General features: G+C 38.3%; 2 protein-coding genes across 7 annotated transcripts; one reads left to right on the top strand and one right to left on the bottom strand.

Annotated features, from left to right (window-relative positions):
• Positions 1-1649: 1649 nt before the first annotated feature.
• Positions 1650-6586, bottom strand: LOC141444197 (dynein regulatory complex protein 8). 6 transcript variants are annotated; one of them, XM_074109670.1, is made up of 7 exons: positions 6490-6586; positions 5962-6075; positions 4259-4382; positions 3887-4013; positions 3361-3444; positions 2196-2332; positions 1650-1800 (listed from the first exon to the last, which is right to left on the bottom strand). In XM_074109670.1, exons 2-6 carry the CDS (start codon positions 6041-6043, stop codon positions 2213-2215), a joined length of 537 nt encoding a protein of 178 aa, XP_073965771.1. In that variant the 5' UTR covers positions 6044-6075; positions 6490-6586; the 3' UTR covers positions 1650-1800; positions 2196-2212. The 6 variants fall into 6 exon arrangements, with proteins under 6 accessions (XP_073965771.1, XP_073965767.1, XP_073965770.1 ...); XM_074109666.1 differs by lacking the exon at positions 6490-6586 and adding an exon at positions 6147-6291; XM_074109669.1 differs by lacking the exon at positions 6490-6586 and adding an exon at positions 6186-6286.
• A 198-nt stretch (positions 6587-6784) lies between these two features.
• On the top strand, positions 6785-21810 carry LOC141444196 (uncharacterized; the record flags this gene model as incomplete). Its single annotated transcript, XM_074109664.1, is given in 16 exon segments — positions 6785-7108; positions 9047-9180; positions 10797-11029; positions 11800-11843; positions 12380-12516; positions 13371-13508; positions 14428-14538; positions 15507-15600; positions 15812-15960; positions 17097-17202; positions 17951-18063; positions 18617-18774; positions 19367-19556; positions 20009-20194; positions 21243-21489; positions 21732-21810. Coding segments are annotated over 16 exon segments (2249 nt in total), but the record flags the coding sequence as incomplete, so codon positions are not given.
• Positions 21811-22880: the final 1070 nt, after the last annotated feature.

Raw genomic sequence — 22880 nt, 5'->3', positions numbered from 1 at the left:
AAGGATTCTACAATATAATCCTGAGCGTAGCGAAGGATTCTAAAGTAGAATCCTGAACGTAATGATTCAAGTGTTAAACGCCCAAGGTGAAAATAATTTTGCCCCCGAGTGACTCATACAACTCTTCTCACCGAGTATGACGGAAATTTAAATAAAACAATTCTAAATATAATTAAAGAACAAAATGGCGTGGTTTTACAATTATCGACTGCAAAAAAACTAAACAGAAAAGTAGCACTTTGATCCCTCTCGTCGAGGAAAAGTTACTTACTTTTCTCAAACATGCTATAAAATGTTTATGTTATGTTCCATAAAACAGTCTTCAAAATATACTGTTGCAAGACAACAGTCTTTTGTTTCAATGCAAAACGTCAAATATCCACGATAAAGGCCATTATACACGACTTGAAATTAATAATCTGCATTTCTATGGTTCATTTATTATATAGTTACTGAATAAATTCACAAGACTATGAATATTCTATATGTAAATATATAAATATTACCGACGCGTTTTACGTCAAATTACAATTTAATTTACATCATAAAGTGTTAATGTTGCTAATTAAATGGGCTACAATTCGTGTATAATTGCCCTAAAAGCCGAATGAAAAAGTTTTGGCCATAAAAAAGTTTTGGCGGGAAAATTGACAAGTGTCATATTGTCATTTCAAAAGTTTCGTTTAGAAACGTGATTTTTTATTTTTGCAGTCCGTTATAATATCTATGTTTTATAGCAATTTGATTTTATTGGGATTATTTTAACGTTTTAAACAATCCTGTTAGAATGAAACAAACACTTAAATAGATAGCAGTTTTCATTTGAGTCTGGTACAATTTTAGTTGTTTTACAAATAAAACATTGATTTCTAGGAGTTTCTATTTCCTTTATTGCATGTTAGAGAAAAGCACTATACAAGCCTCGGCGTGAAAGAACATGCCAGCCGTATACCTGTCCGGCCTCGCTTCGCTCGGACGTCTATACATACTCGGCTTGTAAGCCTTTCTTTCCCGGCTCTGCAGTAATATACTATTTCATCATACTTGCTCGTCAATGACGTTATTCCATGCCTGTATACTAAAAGACAAAGCCTTAATTGTTACCTTGCCTTAGTTTTCCTCCCCAAGGGAGTTACGACTTTAGTTTTAAAAAGTTAGTAGGAACGTTATTTCAGATTAAAGAGGTTTCAAGTCAGCTACCGTTTTATTTACATCTTAAAGAACTTTGATATAACCTAATTTTACATCATAAAAATTTTCCACGCTTCAGAAACTTCCTTATTTTATATTTTTTTTTCCTCGCAATGTGATGAAAATCATTGTGTGTATCACGGGCCGTAAGGGGATTACAAACTCGGATCATTAAAAGTCCTCCGCCTCCGGCGTTGGGCTTCTAAAAGACGCTCGTTAGTAATCCCTTTCTTACGCCCCTTAATGCACAATGTACCATTTCTGAACGAGAAGTGTGAAAAAGTCATTTTATGTCGCCTAGATCCAGCATAAAGGAATACGAAGTTTACGGGCATGATAAGTGAAATTAAATTAAATTATTCAACTTATTTACTTGTCTCGTTTTCGCTCTTGTGGAAAAGTTGTGGTAGGTGTCTTACATCTCGGAAGTTAATTAATAATGAAAAAAAACCCACTGATATTGTGTTAAGTATATCCAGTTTTATCTTTAAAAAATATTTTACCCTTGAGAATTAAAAGAGTATTATCTTGAAAATTCATGAGTATTAAGTATTGATTGATCATAATTTATTTCGTTTGTTCTGTTGTGTCAGAGATTTCGTCCTCGACCTGAAACAAAAATAAGTTGAATTTAACAAAAAGTGATTACATTTTCATATCTGTAAGACCTATCCACGTTTAGACGAAAAAAACATTCCTACTTTACGAGGGAGATACCCTAAAAAAATATATTTTCAAAACGTTATTTTGCCACTTGGTCCGTGTTGTTAAAATATACGTTCAAAATTATAGCTTCCTAGCATTTAATAGTCCTTGAGTTAAACCGCGAACGGACACAGACTAACATGGCAAAACTATCAGTTTCTTCTAGGACTAACTACGAAATCTTAAAAATAGCGTTCTGGATCCAAAATAATAGATAAGTTATTAGTTAAATAGATAGCTAAACAAAATACATAATCTAAAGAAAGGTTAAGAAAAGAAAAGTTAACGGTAGATGAGACCATAAAAAGCCAAAGTATCAGTTCTGTGTAGCACGAAGAAGATCTGATGCGCGTCGTTTCTTCGGGGCAGCAGCTTCCAATCTTTTCCTCTCCGCTTCCAAGAAGTCTGCCAAATCGTATACTTCTTTCGAAGCTACCTGGTGGGTAAAAGGAATGATAGTGCAGTGAAGAACTTATAGCTGATGCAGAAGTTGTGGCTGCTGAAATTGATGATGTAGCCGTGGAGAGATGGAGTGACTCTTTTGCAGAGCCGAGCAGAACGACTCCCGCTAAGTCCAAAGTGCACAAAATACCAAGCGTAAAAAAAATAGACGCGAGTCGCACAAAGAGCAATGAAAGGATTATCTAGTGAAGAAACCTAGCAAGCACGTATAAATAATCAGGGGTATAATACCGGCATAAAAACTTTCAAGGCGGCAACAGATCTACCGATTCTGACCTACCGAGAATTGAAATCGGAAGGCAAGCATGCACTATAAAATGTACCATTCGTCACATACCTACGCGGGTCAGCAACCGGTCAGCAAGCATTGTACAACATCGCCAATCAGAACGTTCTAGCCGGCCGGCGTGTATGTAATCATGAACTCGGTTTATATTCTGTTCTTACTGAACAGAAGAGAATCAGTTTCAGTTACCGGCCTTAAAGCAACTATGATATGAGTCATGTGATCACGAAATAATTGTAAGCAAATGCTGCCGCCACAGTTTTCTCTCACTAGCTTTAGTTGTGGAACGTAAACGCGAACACAGTGCCCTTAGTGTAAGTTTTCGGTCACAAAATACGTCTCGATCGCGTTCGTGTTAAAATCTCAATTTGTATGGAAACATGAATATCGCAAACGTTCCGCTAGAGGCGCTGTTCGTGTTTCCATATAAATTGACATTTTAACGCGAACGCGATCGAGACGTATTTTGTAACCGAATACTTACACTAAGGGTACAGACTTCGATATGGTTAGTGAAGGAGAACGACTGTCATTTTCAGGAAGTTATACCTAGCATGTTTACCATACCTTAGGAATATAAGGCCAGCAAACATCTATTTATAAAAATAAAAACTTACTATTACTCTATATTAAGTTAATTGACCATGCAATAAATAATGTACCAATACATAACGATTTAACATGCATATAAATCAATAAAATTTCTATTCACGTACCATGAGTTGATTGATGTAATATTCGTAAGTGACAGTGTCGCTAACAGGGTCCACAGCTATTTGCATCATCTCATCAAATTCTTCCTAGAAATTCAAATAAGAATATAGATAGTACAGAAACCCTCCCCGGGCTCCCCCATAATTAAATTAGCAACTAGTGATCGATTTATTAATATTTAAGCACGATAGGTGGTATTTCTACGTCGAAGTCGAAAAGGAAGTTTATGATTCGTCGTGGACACATATGTATTAACACGAGATGAATATGAGAGCCAACATTCGCTTTTAGCTTCTTTTCTATACTTTTTGGGCTAGCTATAAATTGATGCAGTTCACGACAAATCGAATTGTGGCCATGGCACCGTCACTTAGGCATAAAGCCAATGTACCCACCCATCGGCCTTCAGGTAATTTTTCACTGAGAAAAAAATCTTAATAAATTGCTGTACCTACGAGTATATGTATAAAAGTGACTAAAGTGGATAAAAGAGTTCATCAGTGCCAGCCACTTTCTTGGCCAAATTACCTGTGTGAACGGCTCTCCCTCCTCAAGCATGAGCTGCGTGAATTTCTCCTTGGTGAGGAACCCACGACCTTCCTTGTCGAAGTAGCGGAACGCAGCAAGAAGCATCTCTGCACTCGCGGGGTAGAACCTACGATAAAATTGTGACAGCAAATATAGAGGCAGGGGACTTTCCCCGAGAACTTACCTTCCACGCTGGACTAAATAGTGCAAGTAACGTGCAGACGCTGTTAGTGCAAGAACGCACTATGCGGTTAACCATATATGGTTTAACCGTACGATTTAAGCGCTGTCCCTTGTCAATGTATTGCGTCAAAAAGAGATGGCCCGCATAGTGCGGCGTGCCGGCGTAGCATAGACGGAAGTAGAGCTGACCTGTGTTCTATCATGACTTTACACATGAACGGCAGGAATTTGACAAGCGGCACGTTTCCAGTTGCCTCTTTATTCTCTGTCGCCAGAATCACTTCCTGGATTTCCGCCTCCGTTGGGCAGCAACCTGAATTTTAGTTCATTATCTAACTAAAACTTTAGGCAAAAAAACCGCCAAGAGCGTTTCGGACACGCCCAAAATAAGGTTCCGTAGGAATTACGAAAAAATAAGTACTTAATATTTTTCTAAGGATTTCGTATTTTGTACGGAATATTCCAAGTTTAGTTATATTTTATTCTTTAGGCTGCTATTTACTCTTAAACTACTAATAATTCTCAAGAAAACTATACCGTTATAGTTTTCCTTGTAAGTTTGATATACTTACTACCAACCTGATTTTTTTCAAATTTTTCCACCCACCAGTTTAGATTTTAGACGGGGGGAGGGGACGCTCGATTTTAATGAAAATTTGCACTTTAAAGTTGAATATTTTGCAAACACATAACTAAATAAAAAAAATCGTTTTGGCAATCCCCTAATGGTTTTAAGAGACCTATACAACGATACCCCACACTACAAGATTGGATGAGAAAAAAAAATCACCCCCTTTTTACGTCTATGGGAGGTACTATTAAAAAATATATTTTTGATTTTTTTATTGTACCGTTTTGTCGGCATAGTTTACATATATATTTTTGGGCAAAATTACAGCTTTCTAGCATTGATAGTCCCTGAGCAAAGCCGCGGACTGACAGACAGACAGACGGACTGACACACACAGACAGACAGACAGACAGACAGACATGGAAAACTATAAGGGTTCCGTTTTTGCCATATTGGCTATGGAACTCTAAAAAGTGCTAAATGCTAATTCCTTCACACTATGATTGATATCAGAACATTAAATATACAAAACTTTGATAAAAAAGTATTAAGTAGGTTTTCATAAAAGGAATAATATAATTTTTCTCAAAAATGCTATGTAATGTTTATGTTGTGTTCCATAAAACAGGCTTCAAGACAACAGTCTTTTGTTTCAATGCAAAACGTCAAATAACCACGATAAAGGCCACACGACTTTAAATTAACAATCTGAATTTCTATGGTTAATTTATTAGTTACTGAATAAATTCACAGGACTATGAATATTCTATATGTAAATATATAAACATTACCGACGCGTTTTACGTCAAATTACAATTTAATTATGGCCCTAAAAGCCGAACAGCAAACAATAAAAAAAAGTTTTGGCGGGAAAATTGACAAGTGTCATTGTCTTTTTCTTTGATTGACTAGACTTGGGCTTTAGCCTTTTTGCAAGTAAGTTCCATTGTCATTTCAAGTTTCGTTTAGAAACGTGATTTTTTATTGTTGCTGTCCGTTATATATATGTACATGTTTTATAGCAATTTGATTTTATGGGGATTATTTTAACGTTTTAAAAAATCATGTTAGATTAAAAAAAACACATACGAGAAGATGGTAGTTATAATTTGAGTCTGGTACAATTTTAGTTGTCTTACGAATAAAACATTGATTTCTAGGAGTTTTTATTTGTTTTAGTGCATGTTTGAGAAAAGCACTATAGAAGCCTCGGCGTGAAAGAACATGCCAGCCTCGTATACCTGTCTATACATACTCGGCCTGCAAGCCTTTCTTTCCCGGCCTCTGCAGTAATGTACTATTATTAAGAAAATAGACAAACCTAAAGATCGGAGTATCGTGCCTATTTCCCGGACATCAACTACTTGTTTTCCTGAATGATCGAAAACTTCAAACGCTTCCATGATTTTTTTTTCCAAGTCATTGTTTGGTTGAACTGAAAGAAAGCTACAAAATTAGCAAATAAAAAAAAGTTATGTGAAAATGTATTCTTTTTAAGTTCTGAACTTTTAGGTTCTTCCCTCCTTGCCATTTTGAAATATTCACTTGAGATTCCGATTAGAAATAATTTAAAGTAAAAGAGTCAAAGTTGTATAATAATATCAAACATTAATTTGTATCCAGGCAACCGCACCGCCAAAATGATTGATCTATAATAATAATTATCTAATACGACGTTTCGTAAGACAGCGTAAAACTGATAGTGTAGTGAAATAAAGCGTAAATAAAAACGGCCACTCCCACAATTGTTTATTTTTAATTTATCTACATTATTCAAAATTTAATTTAATTTAATTCATAGAAAAATAAGTATGACTGTGTAGTTAATTAAATCTGAACGCATCCTTACCTAAGAAAAGCCGTACCCGTGCCTAATGTTGTCATGTCAAGCTCGTTATTTATGCTGTTTTATGGCCATTTGTACTTTTTACCCAAATGAATAGAACGTAGAATTTACAAATGTTAACGCGTTTAACTTTTTAATGAATTTTGAAATAATTTTAGTAAAAACAATAAACTGATTTCACCACTTCTTGATCTAGACACAGACAGAAGAACCGGAATAAATTTATATTTTTGCGGTTTTTTTAGTAACCTGACAACATTGACCGGTGCTCGCCGTTTTCCTTCTTGCCGTTTCGCCTTCTTCCGTTCCGTTCGGTCAGTCAACTAAACTCCGGTCCGCCTTTTCCGTTCCGACGCCATATTGGTTCGGATAGCTTGGCGCTTTTTGTTTGTGAGAATTGTGATTTCAGGAATGTAAAGACTTACATTTCGATTTTAAAGTGAGAAACAGATACATTTAGTGCTTAGTGTTAGTTTAATTTAAGGAGCAATCATGGATCCCGCCAAGATGAAGGTTGTGGATCTCCGATCCGAGCTTGGCGCTTTGGGTTTGGATACCAAAGGAAATAAGCCGGCTTTGGTTGAAAGGCTAAAGAAAGCGTTAGAAGCCAAGTCAGGCAAGGGTGAGTGATTACATTAAAGATGAAATAAATAACTCTCTTTATTTATACGCTTTAACATTGAGGAAATCTGTTATCAGCATTTCAACTTGCAATTTTTAACAGCACGTGTCGGCAACTCTGCATTAGTTTTGCAACACGAATGAAGCGAGCGTCCCTTGTTTTGTAATATAAAGTATGACGTCAGGGCCAAAATGTGAACGCACAAACTGTTATGTAGCAATTATTACCCTGGTATTTAAAAGACAGATCTTTTTAATTCGCAAATGAGAGAAATTATAATGTGCTGTCATTAGGAAACAGAGAAAGTTGTTTGTGTAGTTGGTTGGTTAAGTTAATTAATTGAGATTAACAACTGACCAAATATTTGCATGGGCAAATGCATAGTTGGCTGAATTTTATATGTGTAAAATTATTAAGAAGAAAATACATGAACTGGATGGTTCACATAATAAAAAAAAATCTTAGCATAGCTAAAACCTACATTATTCTACAGCCCTATGCTTCGGCTATTGTGTGTATGCAAGTCTAACAAGAAGGGTTAAATTCCAACATTACCTCCAACCTACCTGTTATAATTACATCTAAATAGGTATTTATTTGCAGTACTCTGTATTTTTATTTTAGTAAGTTGTTTTTTTGCTATCTCAACTCTTATTTAATTATTATCATTATAATCAACAACCTATACAGTTTTAATTGACACATTTTATTGCTGAGTTAACATTGTTTTGTTATCACCCTGTGCTAATTGATTTGCACCATGACACAAGCTCCTGTTATCAACAATTTGGTTCCAGTATATTGAGTAGGTTATGAATTTTCAATTACCTACCTTCATGAGTGGTAATTGGAATTGAACAAATGTTGGATTGAGCAGCTGGATTCACTGTTGGAACCTTTTCATACTTCTACCAAGTTCTGTAAGGGGAACACACAGCCTCACACATTAAACACTTGTTTGGAGTACTTTGGCCCTGATGGGTAACTGGCTCTTGGTTTTAATTGATTGATCACATTATTGATTTTATTGGACCTTTCTTTATGTGGTTTTTCATAAGGGCCAAAGTTATCCTTCAGTAGGTCAAACTAACCTGACCAATTTGTTAGATCATTTTCTGAAAATCGTTATATCTTTGTAGCAAAATTTTCTTTTGCTTTTTTCCTAAAATGCTTTTTTCCCAATGTGCTTTTTTACTAAATCTTATTTTCACAGTCACATTTTTTTTTTGCAATTATAATCTACACAGAAAGCATCGACTGAGCTTTGCTTATGTAGAGCTCCTACTTTGTGTGGTTTTGCCCTTCTACAATCATGTAAAGTTCACGTTTTTATGTCATGTAATATGCCAGGCCCCACAAGGTTACATAAAAAATATTACCATTACGTTTGAATGGACAGTGATTTTGTTATGAGGCAATATATGTAGTTAACCTTGCTGCAAAAGATAATCAGTTTAATTAAACTTCAGTAACATAATTTACTATCCCAATTGGAATTTAATATAGAATATGATTCAAGTGGAAAAACTATGTTAGTTTTTTATTGAACAAGTTGGGAAGTGAATTATACTTAGCAAGCAAGCAAGCAATTTCTATCTTCATTGTGTGTGCTGCTAGGTAACCATTGTGCTGAGCGTCTCAGACGCGTAATGCACAGAGAAATCACTAGCAGCAGCGGAGCTGCTTCACTGCCCTCTAGCATGTAGTAATGATGTCAGTTCACAATGAATGATGCTAAATTTTGCATTGAGAGAATTGGTATGTCAAATGAAAATTCTGACATATTCTCTCAATGGAATGTGCAGTGCCGCATTACAACTTTGTGTGATATTATAACCTTAAATAAGCTGTTTACATGTTGCAATGCAACTGCAATCTAAAATCTCATGTAATAAATTTTAATTTAATTTCAAAACTCATGGTTAAATATTTTTTTAGCAATTGCTGATACAACAATATTGGATACGTCAACGGAAGATGCAGACGAACCTGCGACTCCAAGACGCGCCGGGCCTGCTGCCAGGACCAGAAGGCGATCCTCTTCATCCCGATTGGCATCTACACCAGCAAAGGTTTGTTATTAAAATAACTTGTTATTCTATCAAAAAAGATTAAAATAAATAAATATACAAAATTATTTATTGATAACATTTTATTAACAATTAAGTTTTTGGCTTGTTGCATCTTAACATGTTGCAACAGTTGGGTTATTTCACTCAGCACATGAGGAACATAATAGCGTTTTTCTTTTTTCCTTTGGAAACAACTTTCAAACACATTTAATTTTAATCACAAGAACATGTAGTCTCAGTACTAAATGTAAATCAATAGGGAAATTCTGTCATCAGAGTGCAGCACTAGCTCAAACCGTAAACAGTTTTTTGAGTATCTTAAATGTCCCTAGGATGCCAGCCATATCATTTATTGTTACTGTTGATGTAAATATTGTGTTATTTTGTTACTAAACTGGTTACTAATAAATATGTCATGATTTCTATGGGTACTAATACTCTTTGGTCATGATCCGTCATGGCGACAAAATATAAAGGTGAACTATATTTTCTGTCACTTAAATTTAGATTTGTTAGTAAACTGCGATACCCTAATTATTATATCTATCCCTAAGAAATATATTGGTCATCAAATTAATCAAATATGTCTCTAAGTATGAGTCATCAGATTAATGTAAACCTGTATATCCTAAATTATAGTTTGATCATCAAAATTCGATCACCAAAATAATAACAACCTGGACTATGTAATTGTCTGAATAAAGAGTTTAATTAATTAATTAATAAACTAAACCTGTAGAATAGATCTGTCACCTAATAAATAGATCAGTTCCTTAATTCGATGCTTCTACCTATTTTACTAAGGCAGGTCTGGTTAGTTACGACGACGAGCGAAGCGAGGTGTTATGTAGAACTACAACCCTCAGTGCGCGAGCCGAGCGAGCGTGCCGCGGCAGCGGCCGGCGAAGTGCCAAAACCGAATATTTCTTGCTAATACTTGTATGATGAATATAAATGTTTGTTTGTAGTAAGTAGGTTCTTGAGTCTTGGATGTTTGTATGTATTTAAGTATATATGTATGTATGTATAGAACCATAGAACAAACTTGGCTTAGTTTGGGGCTGGGTCAATTGGTGTAATTTGTGAGAAGATATTATTATTATTTAATTCATTGTAGGTATCATTATCGTCAATTTTCAGTTCAATTATTTGATGATCAATATTTTTTTCTAGTGATAATAAATTTTTAGGAAGACATTTCTATATTGTTTTGTGATTCAGTTTTAGTGACACATCTATTATTTTGGATCCCAATATAATTATTTGATGAACAATATTATTTCTGAGTAAATTTTAAATAATATTTAGGTAACCGTTTAATTATTATTTGGTGATTCAATTTAGGCGACAGATCTACTATTTTAGGAACAAATATTATTTATTAGGTCCCCGAAAACGCCTTTCATACCCAATATAAATAGCTGACGTTGTCATGGCGGTTTGCTCTAGTGTCGGCCTCTGTGCAGAACTTTGCGTAATATTCCCTATTTAAGAACTGGTTAGACCGACACATTAACAGTACAAAGAATATTTTACCAAGGAACAGCTAGATACAGGCACCTATCAGTTGCTTTCAACTGCCTGCCTGATAATTTAAATAATAATAATATCAACAGGTAACCCGAGTAGAATCTGCGGAACCCATAGAAGAGGAGCCAAAAACAGGGAAGGAATCTTCACCTGAACCAGTGGAGGAAGCCACTCTGGAGCTGGAGAGAGACTCGACACCGGAGCCCGTGACGCAGCCGCAGCCTGTGCCCGCGCCAGCGCCCGAGCCCGAGCAGGAGACCGAGCCTGACGTCAAGCCCCAGATCCAGGAATCAGAAATGTATAATATTGATGATGAAAAGTAAGCATTCATATTTATTTGTAACACTACTCCTATAGTTAGATTAGACTTAGGATAAGGACAGGAATTAGGGGACGGAATGATTGAATGCCATCAGTGGTGTAGCGGTATAGCACGCGGTACGGAATACCGAGGACCTGGGTTCGATTCCCAGTGATGGTCTTATTTTTCTGGTTTTTCTGTGCATCTATATTCAGTTTGTAATTTCAATTTAGGTTTTACGGGATGACCGTAAAAGTAAAAATTTGGAATTGAAATAAAAAATACAAAAGATTCCAAAAACCAATCTTGATGATTTCTGGTTTACGCACAAGATACAGTTTTACTTTACCACTTAAATAGGGAAGGGTGAGGGGTAATTACCTCCAGATTTGAAACCGATAATATAAATCAATAGTTCTACTCAGGTTATTGTGCGATGCTCCGGGGCGATTGCCTTGTTTACCACCCTTTGAATGCCACTAGTTGAGTTACTGTCAAAAATAGCCCAAACTTGTGCTGAAAAACTAGGCCTCAAAATTTCAAAGTTAACCATTAGCTAGTATTTTTTTTTTCATTCGCGATTCACTTGGCAACTAGTAACTACTGATAACACATTCCGAATTCTAACGACAAAATGCCGTTTCGAATTGCATCAAAAGGCTTATCAGTGCAATACTGGCTTGCATAGAAGGCAAGAAGTCTTTGCGTGTTTTTCACATATTATTTAGAATAAGTTTGTACTAGATTTTTTTTTAAATGACTGATATATTCTCTAATTTTATTTATAGAAGCCAGTCGCCGCCGCCTGTAGTGAAGAAAGACGCTGATGAAGGTAAGGGTTATTTTTGTTAATTTCTCACAGACTTGATGAAAGTGATATTATGTTGGTCTACCAATTTTAACACTAACCGTCCGTGCATTACATGTAATGCATCGTCAAACTAGCTCTGCCACGTCTACGTGAAATCAGAAAAGGATGATTCTGTACATTTGTGCATTACCTGATGCACGGACGTATCGACTGATGACAGTGGCGAAAGCAAGGGACTGTGAAAGTGTTAATAGCGAGTGTTCTTTGACGATTCTTTTTTTTCATGGAGCTGGAGAAAAGAGCTGGATTTCTAATAATATGTAATTAGTCCGGTCAATTCATCTTGTTCATGTTTGATGGACAAAAAAAGAAATGCATATCCAATATCTCGGATAATCTCACTGATGACTAAATTGTTTTTTTTTTTACTAAGGCATCTACCCATTTGGTCAAGCATTTCAACTGATCCGCGAACTTATTTACACTGCCTATTGAATGTACTAGCACCCTAACCCAAAAGAAGTATGTGTGGTTCAAAATTTTTTCTTTCTTTCCAGAACCAATGGAAGTGGAAGCAGATGGTGCTGGAAAGGAAAAGCCATCCAACAATGACAAAGAGACGATGGAAGTTGACGGAAAAACCCCAGATGCTTCTGGTGAAAAGAAACCTGACCGTGAAGAAACTGAGGCTGAGGTATGTCGAAAATATAGGAGTGGTGAACAATACTATATTGTAGTAACAAATACATATATAGTGAAGATTTAAATAGGTTTAATTAAATTGGTCTCGGGTCTGTAGTTTCCTGCTAAATCTAAATATATAATTAGACATAATATTTTTAAATTATTTAATTTATCCTACTTCCTTTTCAAGTAAGCTAATTGAGTGATTGATGTATAAACAATTTTTTCAGTTCTCATTCATTGCTCGTATTTATTTATGCTGGATCTAGGCGACATTAAATGTCTTTATATGCTCTTTTGCATAAAGTAAAATACATGTAAACGGCAAAAAAAAAATAAGTTTGTTGTATGGGGGCCCCTTAAATCTTCTTCTTCTTCAGCGTGTTTTCGCCCACCGTTGGGCATACGCCTCTCCAGCCTTTCTCCACCCGGATCGACTGTCCGTCTCTCTCTTCACCCTTAAATATTTATTTTATTTTAATTTAATTATTTATTTTCAGTGATTATACAACTAAAGATTCGAATATTTCAAGCGTCTACCTGTTGAAGTTATTAATATCAAGCAAAAAACGGCAAAACAATCACGTTTGTTGTATGGGAGCTCCCTCCTAAAAATTTATTTTATTCTGTTAGTATTTGTTGGTATAGCGGCCACAGTAATACATAATCTGTAAAAATTTCAAGTGTCTAACTATTACGACTCAAGAGATAGAGCCCTGTGACAGACGGACGGACAGACAGACAGCGGAGTCTCAGTAATAGGGTTCCGTTAAAATCCTAATAAAAACCCTATAAAAACGAATTGAGAGTCTCCTTATTTTTTGAAGTCTGTTGAAAAGTTTTAAAATATTGTTGTAATTGCAGACTCGGCCGCGCGAGTTGACAGAAGAGGAAGAGTGGGAGCAGCTCAACGAGCGGCTCGAGGCGCGGGAGAAGGAGCGGCTGGAGCGAGAGCGCCTGCAGAGAGAGGAGGACGCCAAGAGACTGGAGGAGCTCAGCAATGTGCGTGCACCCCGCTGACCTCTGTTAGGGTCATTCCACTAATATCCATGCAAAATCAGCTTAAATATAACCAAGATTGGTTTTTTGGAATCTTTTTATATTTTTCATTTCAATTCCAAATGTTTTTGTTACTTTGACGGTCATCCCGTAAAGCCCATATCGAAAATACAAACTAAAATATGCATAGAAAAACCAGAAAAATAAGACCAGCGCTGGGAATCGAACCCAGGTCCTCGGCATTCCGTGCCATGTGCTATACCACTACACCACCACTGGACAAGTCAGTTTGTATTTTCGAGATAAAAAAACCGGCTTGCCTGTCCACGCGCTGTGAAGGACTCCTTACCTATATGCCGCATATATTAAATACAGTCGAAATCGTTTATAGCGACATCGGATGTGACGACTAAGAAAAATATTCCAACACTATTTGTTATAAAAAGCAAAGAAGTTCGACCCAGTTCATGACAGTTCACTTCTACAATACCTAGTCCTAGTAGCAGTGATGTGCAGTGTTGGTTAATCACGTTATTTTTAGAGCCGAAGAGAATTGTATCACTATGTGTACAGTTTAGTAGTCCTAGTAAACGTAGTGGTTATATGCTCTTTGGTCCTCTACACTTGCACTTATAGTTAGACGCAGGTTTCAAAGATATCTTGATTCGAAGTGAGATGGTTAATTAAGTAAAGATACAACGATAAAAGTAAGCTTTTTCTTTAGTAGTTTGTTAGTTACGTACTTGAGTGTTTTTTCATTACACTCGTGTTATGTTATTTGTTGCTGCGTGACCCAAAGTAGGTCGCGAGTAAGCATAATAGAAATGGACGGTGGTGAGACAGTACACTATGAGTCCATGATGCGGTACTTGTTTGTCTGGACACTGGACCAGTAAATTGATAACTTTTTGTCATTGGACAGGATCCGGTGAAGCTGCAGCGTCTGAAACGCAAGCACGAGAAGAAAGCACGCTGGAGCAACTTCTACAAGGCGGTGGAGATCACCAACGAGGTCCTCACGCCGCCCGCAGAGGTAACACGCTTTATGCACACTTTCAATGTTACAATAATACTTTGCTCACCCGAGGCCTTACCAGATTGGCAGATTGGGTATGTACCTACAATATGTGTCATGTACATTACAATTAAGTGGGTAGAACTCTCTTGCTTTTTATAATAAAAAGTGATTGATGTAGGGTAGACACACACATTCCCATGTATGCATGCAAGCACAGCTCCCTAGCTGAATAAAGTGTATTTCAAGGACTATAAGTGTTTTACTGGACATATTAGTGGCGACGAAGTGTAAAAGTGAACTTTTTAAACCAAAATGTCGAAAAAATCCGTGAACTTTAATGAGTTTAATCCTCAAGTGGACAGTTGGGACAATTACTTGGACAGGTTAAAATATTGCTTTATAGCAAACGGTATTGACACTGATGAGGATAAAAAAGCTAATTTCTTTACAGTGTGTGGTGCACAAGTGTTTGAGACTTGTTTAGCGTTAATTACACCGAGCAAAACTAGTGATGTGACATTTGGTGACATTGAAACTGTTTTAACCAAACATTACAGCCCGAAACCCAATGAAATCTCCATGTCTTATAAATTTTACAAGCGTGATCAACGTCAAGGAGAGAAGGCATCGGAATACATAACCGACTTACGAAAGATTAGTTCGTCTTGTAACTTCAGCGACTTGGAACGTATGTTACGCGACAGACTCGTGTGCGGTATGAGCGACCATAGATTGCAGTACGAACTATCAAAAAAAGACGGCCTCACCTACCAGAATGTCGTGGATGCTATGCTATCATCGGAGAGTGCGGTGAAAGACATTCCTATGATAGTGAATAATTACGGAGAAATGCTATAAAATTTGAATTTGATACTCCCTTACCTCCTACATATTATCGTTTTTAAATTTCTGTTTACTAAACATTCTTCTGCCTCTTTCCATTACTTCCAGTAATACGAATTGCTATTTTTGTTATCGTTTAGGATCCGCAGCGAGGGAACAAAGGAAAGAAGGAGGTGGTGGACCCTAAAGCCCTGGAGCCAGAAATTGACGACAGCAAGATGACTCTGTCCTGGTGTAAGTATTAGCATAACTATCAACTTATATAAATCTTACCACAACAAGTTAATGCAACAAACTATCTATAATATAATTAATAAATTATTATCTTTTTACAAAAGTTAGGTTGCGTTTCCACCAGAAATGTGCGAGGATGCAGCTTTAATCCGTACTGCGTAAGCACTGTTAGCTAGTATGATTTAAATGAATGTTAAATGTTTGTGAACAGACGACAGCGACCTGAACCAGTACTTGGAGTTGCCGGAGCTGGTGTCGGTGGTGCCGCTCAGCGACGGCGCGTTCGCCCACGCGTGGGCCGGCGCGCGCGCCACGCACGGCGTCGCGCCCGACGCGCAGGCCAAACGAGTTTGCTTTGAGGTAACGACACGCTGGGCTGGACGTTTTATTGGCTGAATAGGCTGTGGTAGCCTAGTGTTTTGACCTTGTAGCCTTTCAAGCAGAGGGTCCGCCGCCTTGAGTTTCTGAGTTTCTCAGAATTTCTGACAAACAATTTACCTTTTGGGGGAGAAAAGTTCTCGAGTGGCGATCGCGAACCGGAAGACGAAGCGTTGGCAGGCCTTCCACTAGGTGGATTGACGACGTCGTGAAAATTGCTGGCAAACCGGTGGATGCAAGTGGAGAGTTGTCGTTCATTGTGGCGTTCTAAGGGGGAAGCCTTTGTTCAGCAGTGGACGTCTCCCGGCTGATAATGATGATGAATTTACCATGTTTTTTTCAGTGAAGGTAAAGGTATCGAATATTGGAAAAAATTTGGTGTGTATGTAGCCCGACCTGCAGTAAAACCTTTTCACAGTAAATGTTCCAGTGGCTACCTTGATGAAAACAATAGTAACTTACTGTGACGAGCTGTTTACGTTGATTTTCCTATACATGGTGAGCGAGCATCACGGAATGATGAGGAGGAGCCTTGTTCGATCCTCGGAGCATCTTTATCTTTTATTTTTTATTTTTCAATGTTATTTATTTATGATATACTTACATACATAATAAAGTCACGCCTCTTTCCCAACGGGGTAGGCAGAGACTACATCCTTCAACTTGCTACGATTCTGGCATACAACTCTCGCTTCCTCTACATTCATCAATCTTTTCATGCACGCACGTCGGTTTAGAGTACTCCTGACCCGACCTTTCTTCAGAATGTCCCTGATTTGATCGTGGTACGTTCGTCTAGGCCTTCCTCTCCCAACTTTCCCATTCACGCTCGTCTTATGATATACTTGTGTTATAAAAATAACATTTGTTAGTAACGGAAAACCGTACAAATAAAGTACAAAATTTGGAAAGAAACTAAACCAAAATTGAAAATAGGAAACAATCTTGCGGACACCTGTATACTGCAGTGAAAGAGGTCAGTGGTGTGTGTGAAGTTTCCAAGCTGAAATGGGTCTGCGTGGGAGCTACAGACCAAAAACTTATCAAATTCCCTTAGCTGAGCAACCCATACAGTAAAAGATCGGATGTTTTTAATGTTATGTATATGTATTGAACAGTTACGAGTGGGGGCGGCTGTCACCACGACGGAAACTACGGATAAAGAAGTGGTCAACAACGGGCTTAGAGTCGGCTGGTCTACGGATGACTCGACGCTGCATCTTGGTAAGTTTTGTTCCATTCGTCACTGGTGTATTACAATAATACCATTATTTTATTTAAATATTACACCGTAAATGTAAAAAAAAAGTTGTCATATTTGGCTGAAGCCGTGGTGGCGTATTGCTTTGACCTATGGCCTTTCAAGCAGAGGATTGCATTCAAATACAGAAATGCAGTGCTTCGAAATTTACGTGCGAAATTCCATTTGAAATTTACCATGAGCTTTACGGTGATGGAAATCGTTAGGAGACCTTCACAAATTTGAGAAGTAATTCGATGGTGTGTGTAGTTCAAATACCCACCGTGTGGGAACTATGCCCAAGCCTTGTCATTTGAGTGCCTCAGGCCTGTGCATAGGGCACAGGGCTGTGCAGTGGGACCTATATAGACAGAGATGATGACGATGGTAAGAAGAATGAATGACCCGCAGATTGAGCGCTTAAATGAGCCAGTCAATGCAAAAAAATGCGTTCTGTCGCGATCATTGAATATTTTGAAAGCACTTCGAAGGATTTATTCAGATGTGGCGGAGATTTTGTTGAAGAGGTGTGCGACAAAATAATAATAAATACTAAGGGGCTGTTTCACCATCCATTGATTAGCGTTAACCGACGGTTAAATGTGATGCCGTCTCCGTCCGAACAAAACAAATAGAGACGGCATCACACCAAACCGCCAGTTAACACTAATCAATGGATGGTGAAACAGCCCCTAATAGTAAGTAATAATAGTAATGTACTTTGGTAACCAGGCGAGGGCGAGCTGAGTTTCGGCTACGAGAACACGGGCCGCTTCGTGAACAACGGCGAGTTTAAGGAGTACGGGAAAACGTTCACCGAGAAGGACGTCATTGGTGCTTACTTAGTGAGTTTAATACAAATACATTTTGTATAATGCATAAGATAATGCCTGCGACTATTTTTGGGGAAATCAACTTTTTAGTGTCATTATTCCATCCCGTAACTTAGGAGACATCAGTGATACACTTTGTTAGAAAAATGTTTGCATTCTTAGGAGATGAGTCATGAAGGAATTGCCTAGATTTCTTTTTCCCTGAATGGCAACACTGACGTAGATAATAGATCGCTCGTTTTTGGCTCGAAATTCGAACTTGTGATTTTATTTTGCTTAATATACAAAATATACACACCCAATATCATATTTTCACAAGTTTTTCACGATTCCCAAGGTCAAAGAATCGAATTGCTTTAAAATTCCAGAGAAATAATAGTAATATAGTTTTTTGTACCCCATTTGGGCTATTGACACTGAACGTGATAACTGTCTTCAAAACAGGAAATTTTGACCTGTATGTTAGTCTCTACCAGCTTCTAACCATGTGACTTGTCGACATAGAAGAAGGAGAATAAATAAATATTTTTTTTATTCTCGTTCTAATCCCGTATTTTACTTTTAGGACTTGGAGTCGAACCCTTGCAAGATCTCGTACACGCTCAACGGCGTGGAGCTCGGCGTGGCGCACGAGTTCGAGCGCTCCGCCCTCGGCGACAAGCCGCTGTATCCCCACGTGCTCACCAAGAACACGTGCTATCGGGTTAACTTCGGCAACGACCAGTAAGTTGGCTAGTTAATGCGCTTTTATCTTGTAGAATATGCGCCTTAGGCTCTGGAGCGGAGCGAGGCAGCGTAGCGGAGAGCAGGATAAAAATCCACCAATGGAATCGCTTTAATATTCATAGAAAACCGGGAAGCGGAGCCGGAAAGCTCCGCAACTCCGCTCCGCATTACCCTCTCGCTCCGCTCCAGTGGAAAGACAGCCTTTCGTGTCCAGCTCTATTCCGGGAAATAGAGTACGATGATGGGTCTCCTACGAGGGTTGGGTTCTAGCTAACCAGCTATAAACCAACTCATGCGTGGTCATTGAGTGTGGGTGCTTACGTGTACGGGAAGTGGCTATTACGACGCCCACTGGCCGTCCCAGAGTGGTCATATCAGCGACACGACAAAAAAAAATTGAAGGATTTTTATGTCTAGGCATCTTCTACCAGAGAGCACTGGTTGCTATAACATTGATCCACTTTCTTCTTCACTAATGACGTGGCTCAACTAGAAGGTACATAGGTACTTTGTCACTTTCACACGCCATTAAGTGCTGGCCGAAAGAGTAATTCTGATTTCTATGCTAACATTTAGTTACTTTTTTTAGGTACAACATGCTAACAAAAACTAAGATCGTACGTAGACGCATCGAAATACCCATCGAGCAGGTCCTCGAAGAGAAGAGACTGAGGGAAGAAGAGATCCAGCGGGAGAAGGAGGAAGCCGCCAGGAAAGAGAAGGAACGCCGCGACCGGGAGAGAAAGGAGCGAGAGGAGCGGCAAAGGAAAAAGCGAGAGGTACGTAGTTCGTAACCATTCAGGTGATTTTGGCAACTGCGTGAATATTCAGCGTTTTTACGGAGTTTTATTTCGTCACACCTGCGGCTTCGCACGCATAAATCATTAGATACAGCAGTTCAATTGAAATTCCGGAATTTGACAAAGTATCCGTGGCAATTAAGTCGTGGTCTTTATTCACATAGCATTATGAACAACAGTGCCAAATTTTGTGATGCAGCGGATGAGATTTCGACAATTTCACTCGATTCCGTGTGAATATCGAGATAAAAAGTAGTGTATGTATTATTCCAGATTTCTATCTACGTTCTAAATTTTGTGGCCATTCTAGCATGAACAATTCAACTGCTGTATCAAATTATTCACGCGTGCGGAGCCGCGAATAAACACTTGGAACTCGTATTTTCTTTACGCTAGTCAAGTGTAGTATTAAAAAGAAATATGTTGTACAGGAGCGCGAGAAACAAGAGCGAGAGCGGAAAGAGAAGGAGGCTCAGGAGAAGAAGGACAAAGAAAAGGAGGCAGCGAAGGAGAAGGACAAAGAAAAGGAGGCGGCGAAGGAGAAGGAAAAGAGTGCCGACGGCGATCAGGAGATGCCCGAAGCGCAGCCCGAGGCTGACGCGCAGGCCGGCCCTATAGTACGCTTTATGTTTTTTTATGCAAAAGGGGGAAAATGAGCATACGGGTCTCCTGATGGGATTTCTGTTAAAATCCCGTGTGAATTCCTAAAAAATACATCGTGCGTGCCAAAAGTTCTGCGCGGACGAAGTCGCAAGCAAAAGCTAGTATAATTTCCTGCGTATTTCTTGTACTTTTGTTTCTTTATATATGTGAGACAAGATGAAAGGCGCAGGTATAGCAGTATTTCGTATTTACTCTCGCACGTTCTGTAGCGTGTGAGGTCGCAAGCGAAATTACACTTTAGATTTTCAGGTTGAAATAAAAATAGCTTTTAGGAAAAAAATACGATAGTCTTCATTTACGTGGTATAAAGAACACACGTGCAAAATTTCATGTCTCTATGCTTAAAAGTGAAGAAATAATATCGTGCTGCGTTCCAGACATCCAGCAATCTAGAAAACAAATTTTATCATAATCTGTTTAGCCGTTATAGCTTGAAATATAACATAAATACACACACATTCACAAACTATGGCATTTATAATATTTATTGAATCAGGCGTTACTTGCGGAGGTCCATATCAATGAACTAAAATAATTTCCTTGCTCACCCGCGACCTTACGATAGCTAAGCTTATGCAAATATGCGTGTTCATGCAGTTCCTCCACACTGTAAGAACACACACAAATCACACAAACCCATCTACCACCACACTACACTGACGCGTTTCGAACTCAAACAGAGCTCATCTTCAGAGTGACACAACCGTACACCATGCTACCAGTTGTGTAGTTGTGAGCAAGGAAATTTAGTTCATTTATATTTTTATTCATATACAAGCAACAGTGTGTAATAGGACTTTACATTAGATATACATATACCTACCTACAATGGTTTTAACTCTATATGTAAGACTAATAACAGGTATGTGCAACGCTCAACGTTAATGGTAAATAGTAATCAGGTGTCAGGTGTCCCATGATATTTATTTACTTATTTATTATTTTATTTAATATCAGTAGGGTAGTAGAATTCACTTTTATCGAAGTCGTTTGTTTATCAAGGAAAATGGCGACAAGGCCGAAGAGTCTGTCGAAGTGAAGCAGGAACCGATGGAAGTGGCCCCGGAGGCCGACAATGGACACGTGGAGGCCGACAAGCCTGAGGCAGAGGCCGAAAAGGAGCCGGCGCAAGATAAGGCTCCTGAGGCAGAGGCCGAAAAGGAGCCGGCGCAAGATAAGGCTCCGGAGGCCGACAAGGCGGCTGAAAAGAAGGACTCTGAAGAGAAGGTCAAAGAAGAACCCGCACCAGGTAACTAGTCTATGAATATCTGCGCACTGATTGTTTAACGTCATCGAATGGAGGGTAACAGAAAAGATGCTTTTTTTTTTACATGATCCCATAGCGATAGTTTGAATGAATGTGTTCTTTTCAAAAAATAAAAGTCGCTTGAAATTTCTCTGAAGATGTAGTTGATTTGCTTCATTACATGATTTTAATGACTAATATTTATAGTTTATGATTAGTTTTAATTTGATTTTCATTATTGACAGAAGGCGAAGTTCCGGAAATGACAGAAGAGCAAGTCCTCAAAGGGCATACCCTGGACAAGAGGATCAAATTCGTCACCCGGTAAGTTATTCCTTCAACATACGCACTGAATATTACAAATTATTGACTTGGAGCGAAGTAAAGCGCGATGCTCAAGTCAAGACCCTTCGAGACGAGATGGCGTTGTACTATGAACGCCCTCTGCCCCATCCAGGGGACAAAGGACTTTAAAGCCGAGTTTAGACTTGCAAGAAAAATCGCAAGTTGCATTACATTGCGAGGCCGTAAAGCCAACGAGTTTGTAGCGGTCAATCGACCGCCAATGTAATGCAACTTGCACGATTTTTCTTGCAAGTCCAACGTCGGCTTAAGAGTTCCCAAACCTATCGACGCTGAATCGGCTCTAGCTGATTAAAAATCTTTGTCCACGCAATAAGAGCGAAAAAGACGTCGATCGGCTTGGCCGACGCGAAACGACGTTTACCGATGGGAAGACCTCTTTTCCGCTCTTATTGCGTGGACATAAAACGTTTTTTGGTCGGCTAAAGTCTATTCTGCGTTAATAGATGTGAAACTAATCCTTACCCGAGGCTTCGCCCGCGAAACCATTTCACTCAGTTCAATGAGAATACGTAAAAGTATCCAGCAGAGTTCGTGTCGTGCAGTCCCTCTCGCTCTCATTTTAAATAGCATAAGTGTCAGAGGGACCGCTCGACACGAACTTCGAGTTTCGTAGTAGCCCTGCAGTAGTCTTCATTAACGTTGCAAGAGGAACATCCGGACATAGTACATGTCTCTAGACTTGGCAGTTAAGATTTTGGAATTTGCGAGTGCGAAACCCGATCCCGTGAAGAATATTAGGATAAAAAGTAGAGCCTGTATTGTTAGACTAGAGATCCAGCTATCTCATACCAAAATAATCACTTACATAAACATAAAATTTATAATATTTCTATACAATAATTGTTTTTCGGCTATCTGTCGAACTACGAATTTGCTTACACTAGAGTGCGCAACATCCAGTTTTGTTTATACATATTTATGTCCGGCAGTTTAAATTTTCAGTCTGATCTTGATCAGATCTTGTTGTTGCCTGCAATGTATTATTTGTGTTTCACAGTTGAAATATGAGAGACGGAGCAGGTATATTA

This window comes from Choristoneura fumiferana, chromosome 29, assembly GCF_025370935.1.
Source record: "Choristoneura fumiferana chromosome 29, NRCan_CFum_1, whole genome shotgun sequence".
NCBI classification, from domain to species: Eukaryota; Metazoa; Arthropoda; class Insecta; order Lepidoptera; family Tortricidae; genus Choristoneura; species Choristoneura fumiferana.
Note: the sequence above shows the minus strand (reverse complement) of the source record. Positions and strands in the feature narration are given on the sequence as shown.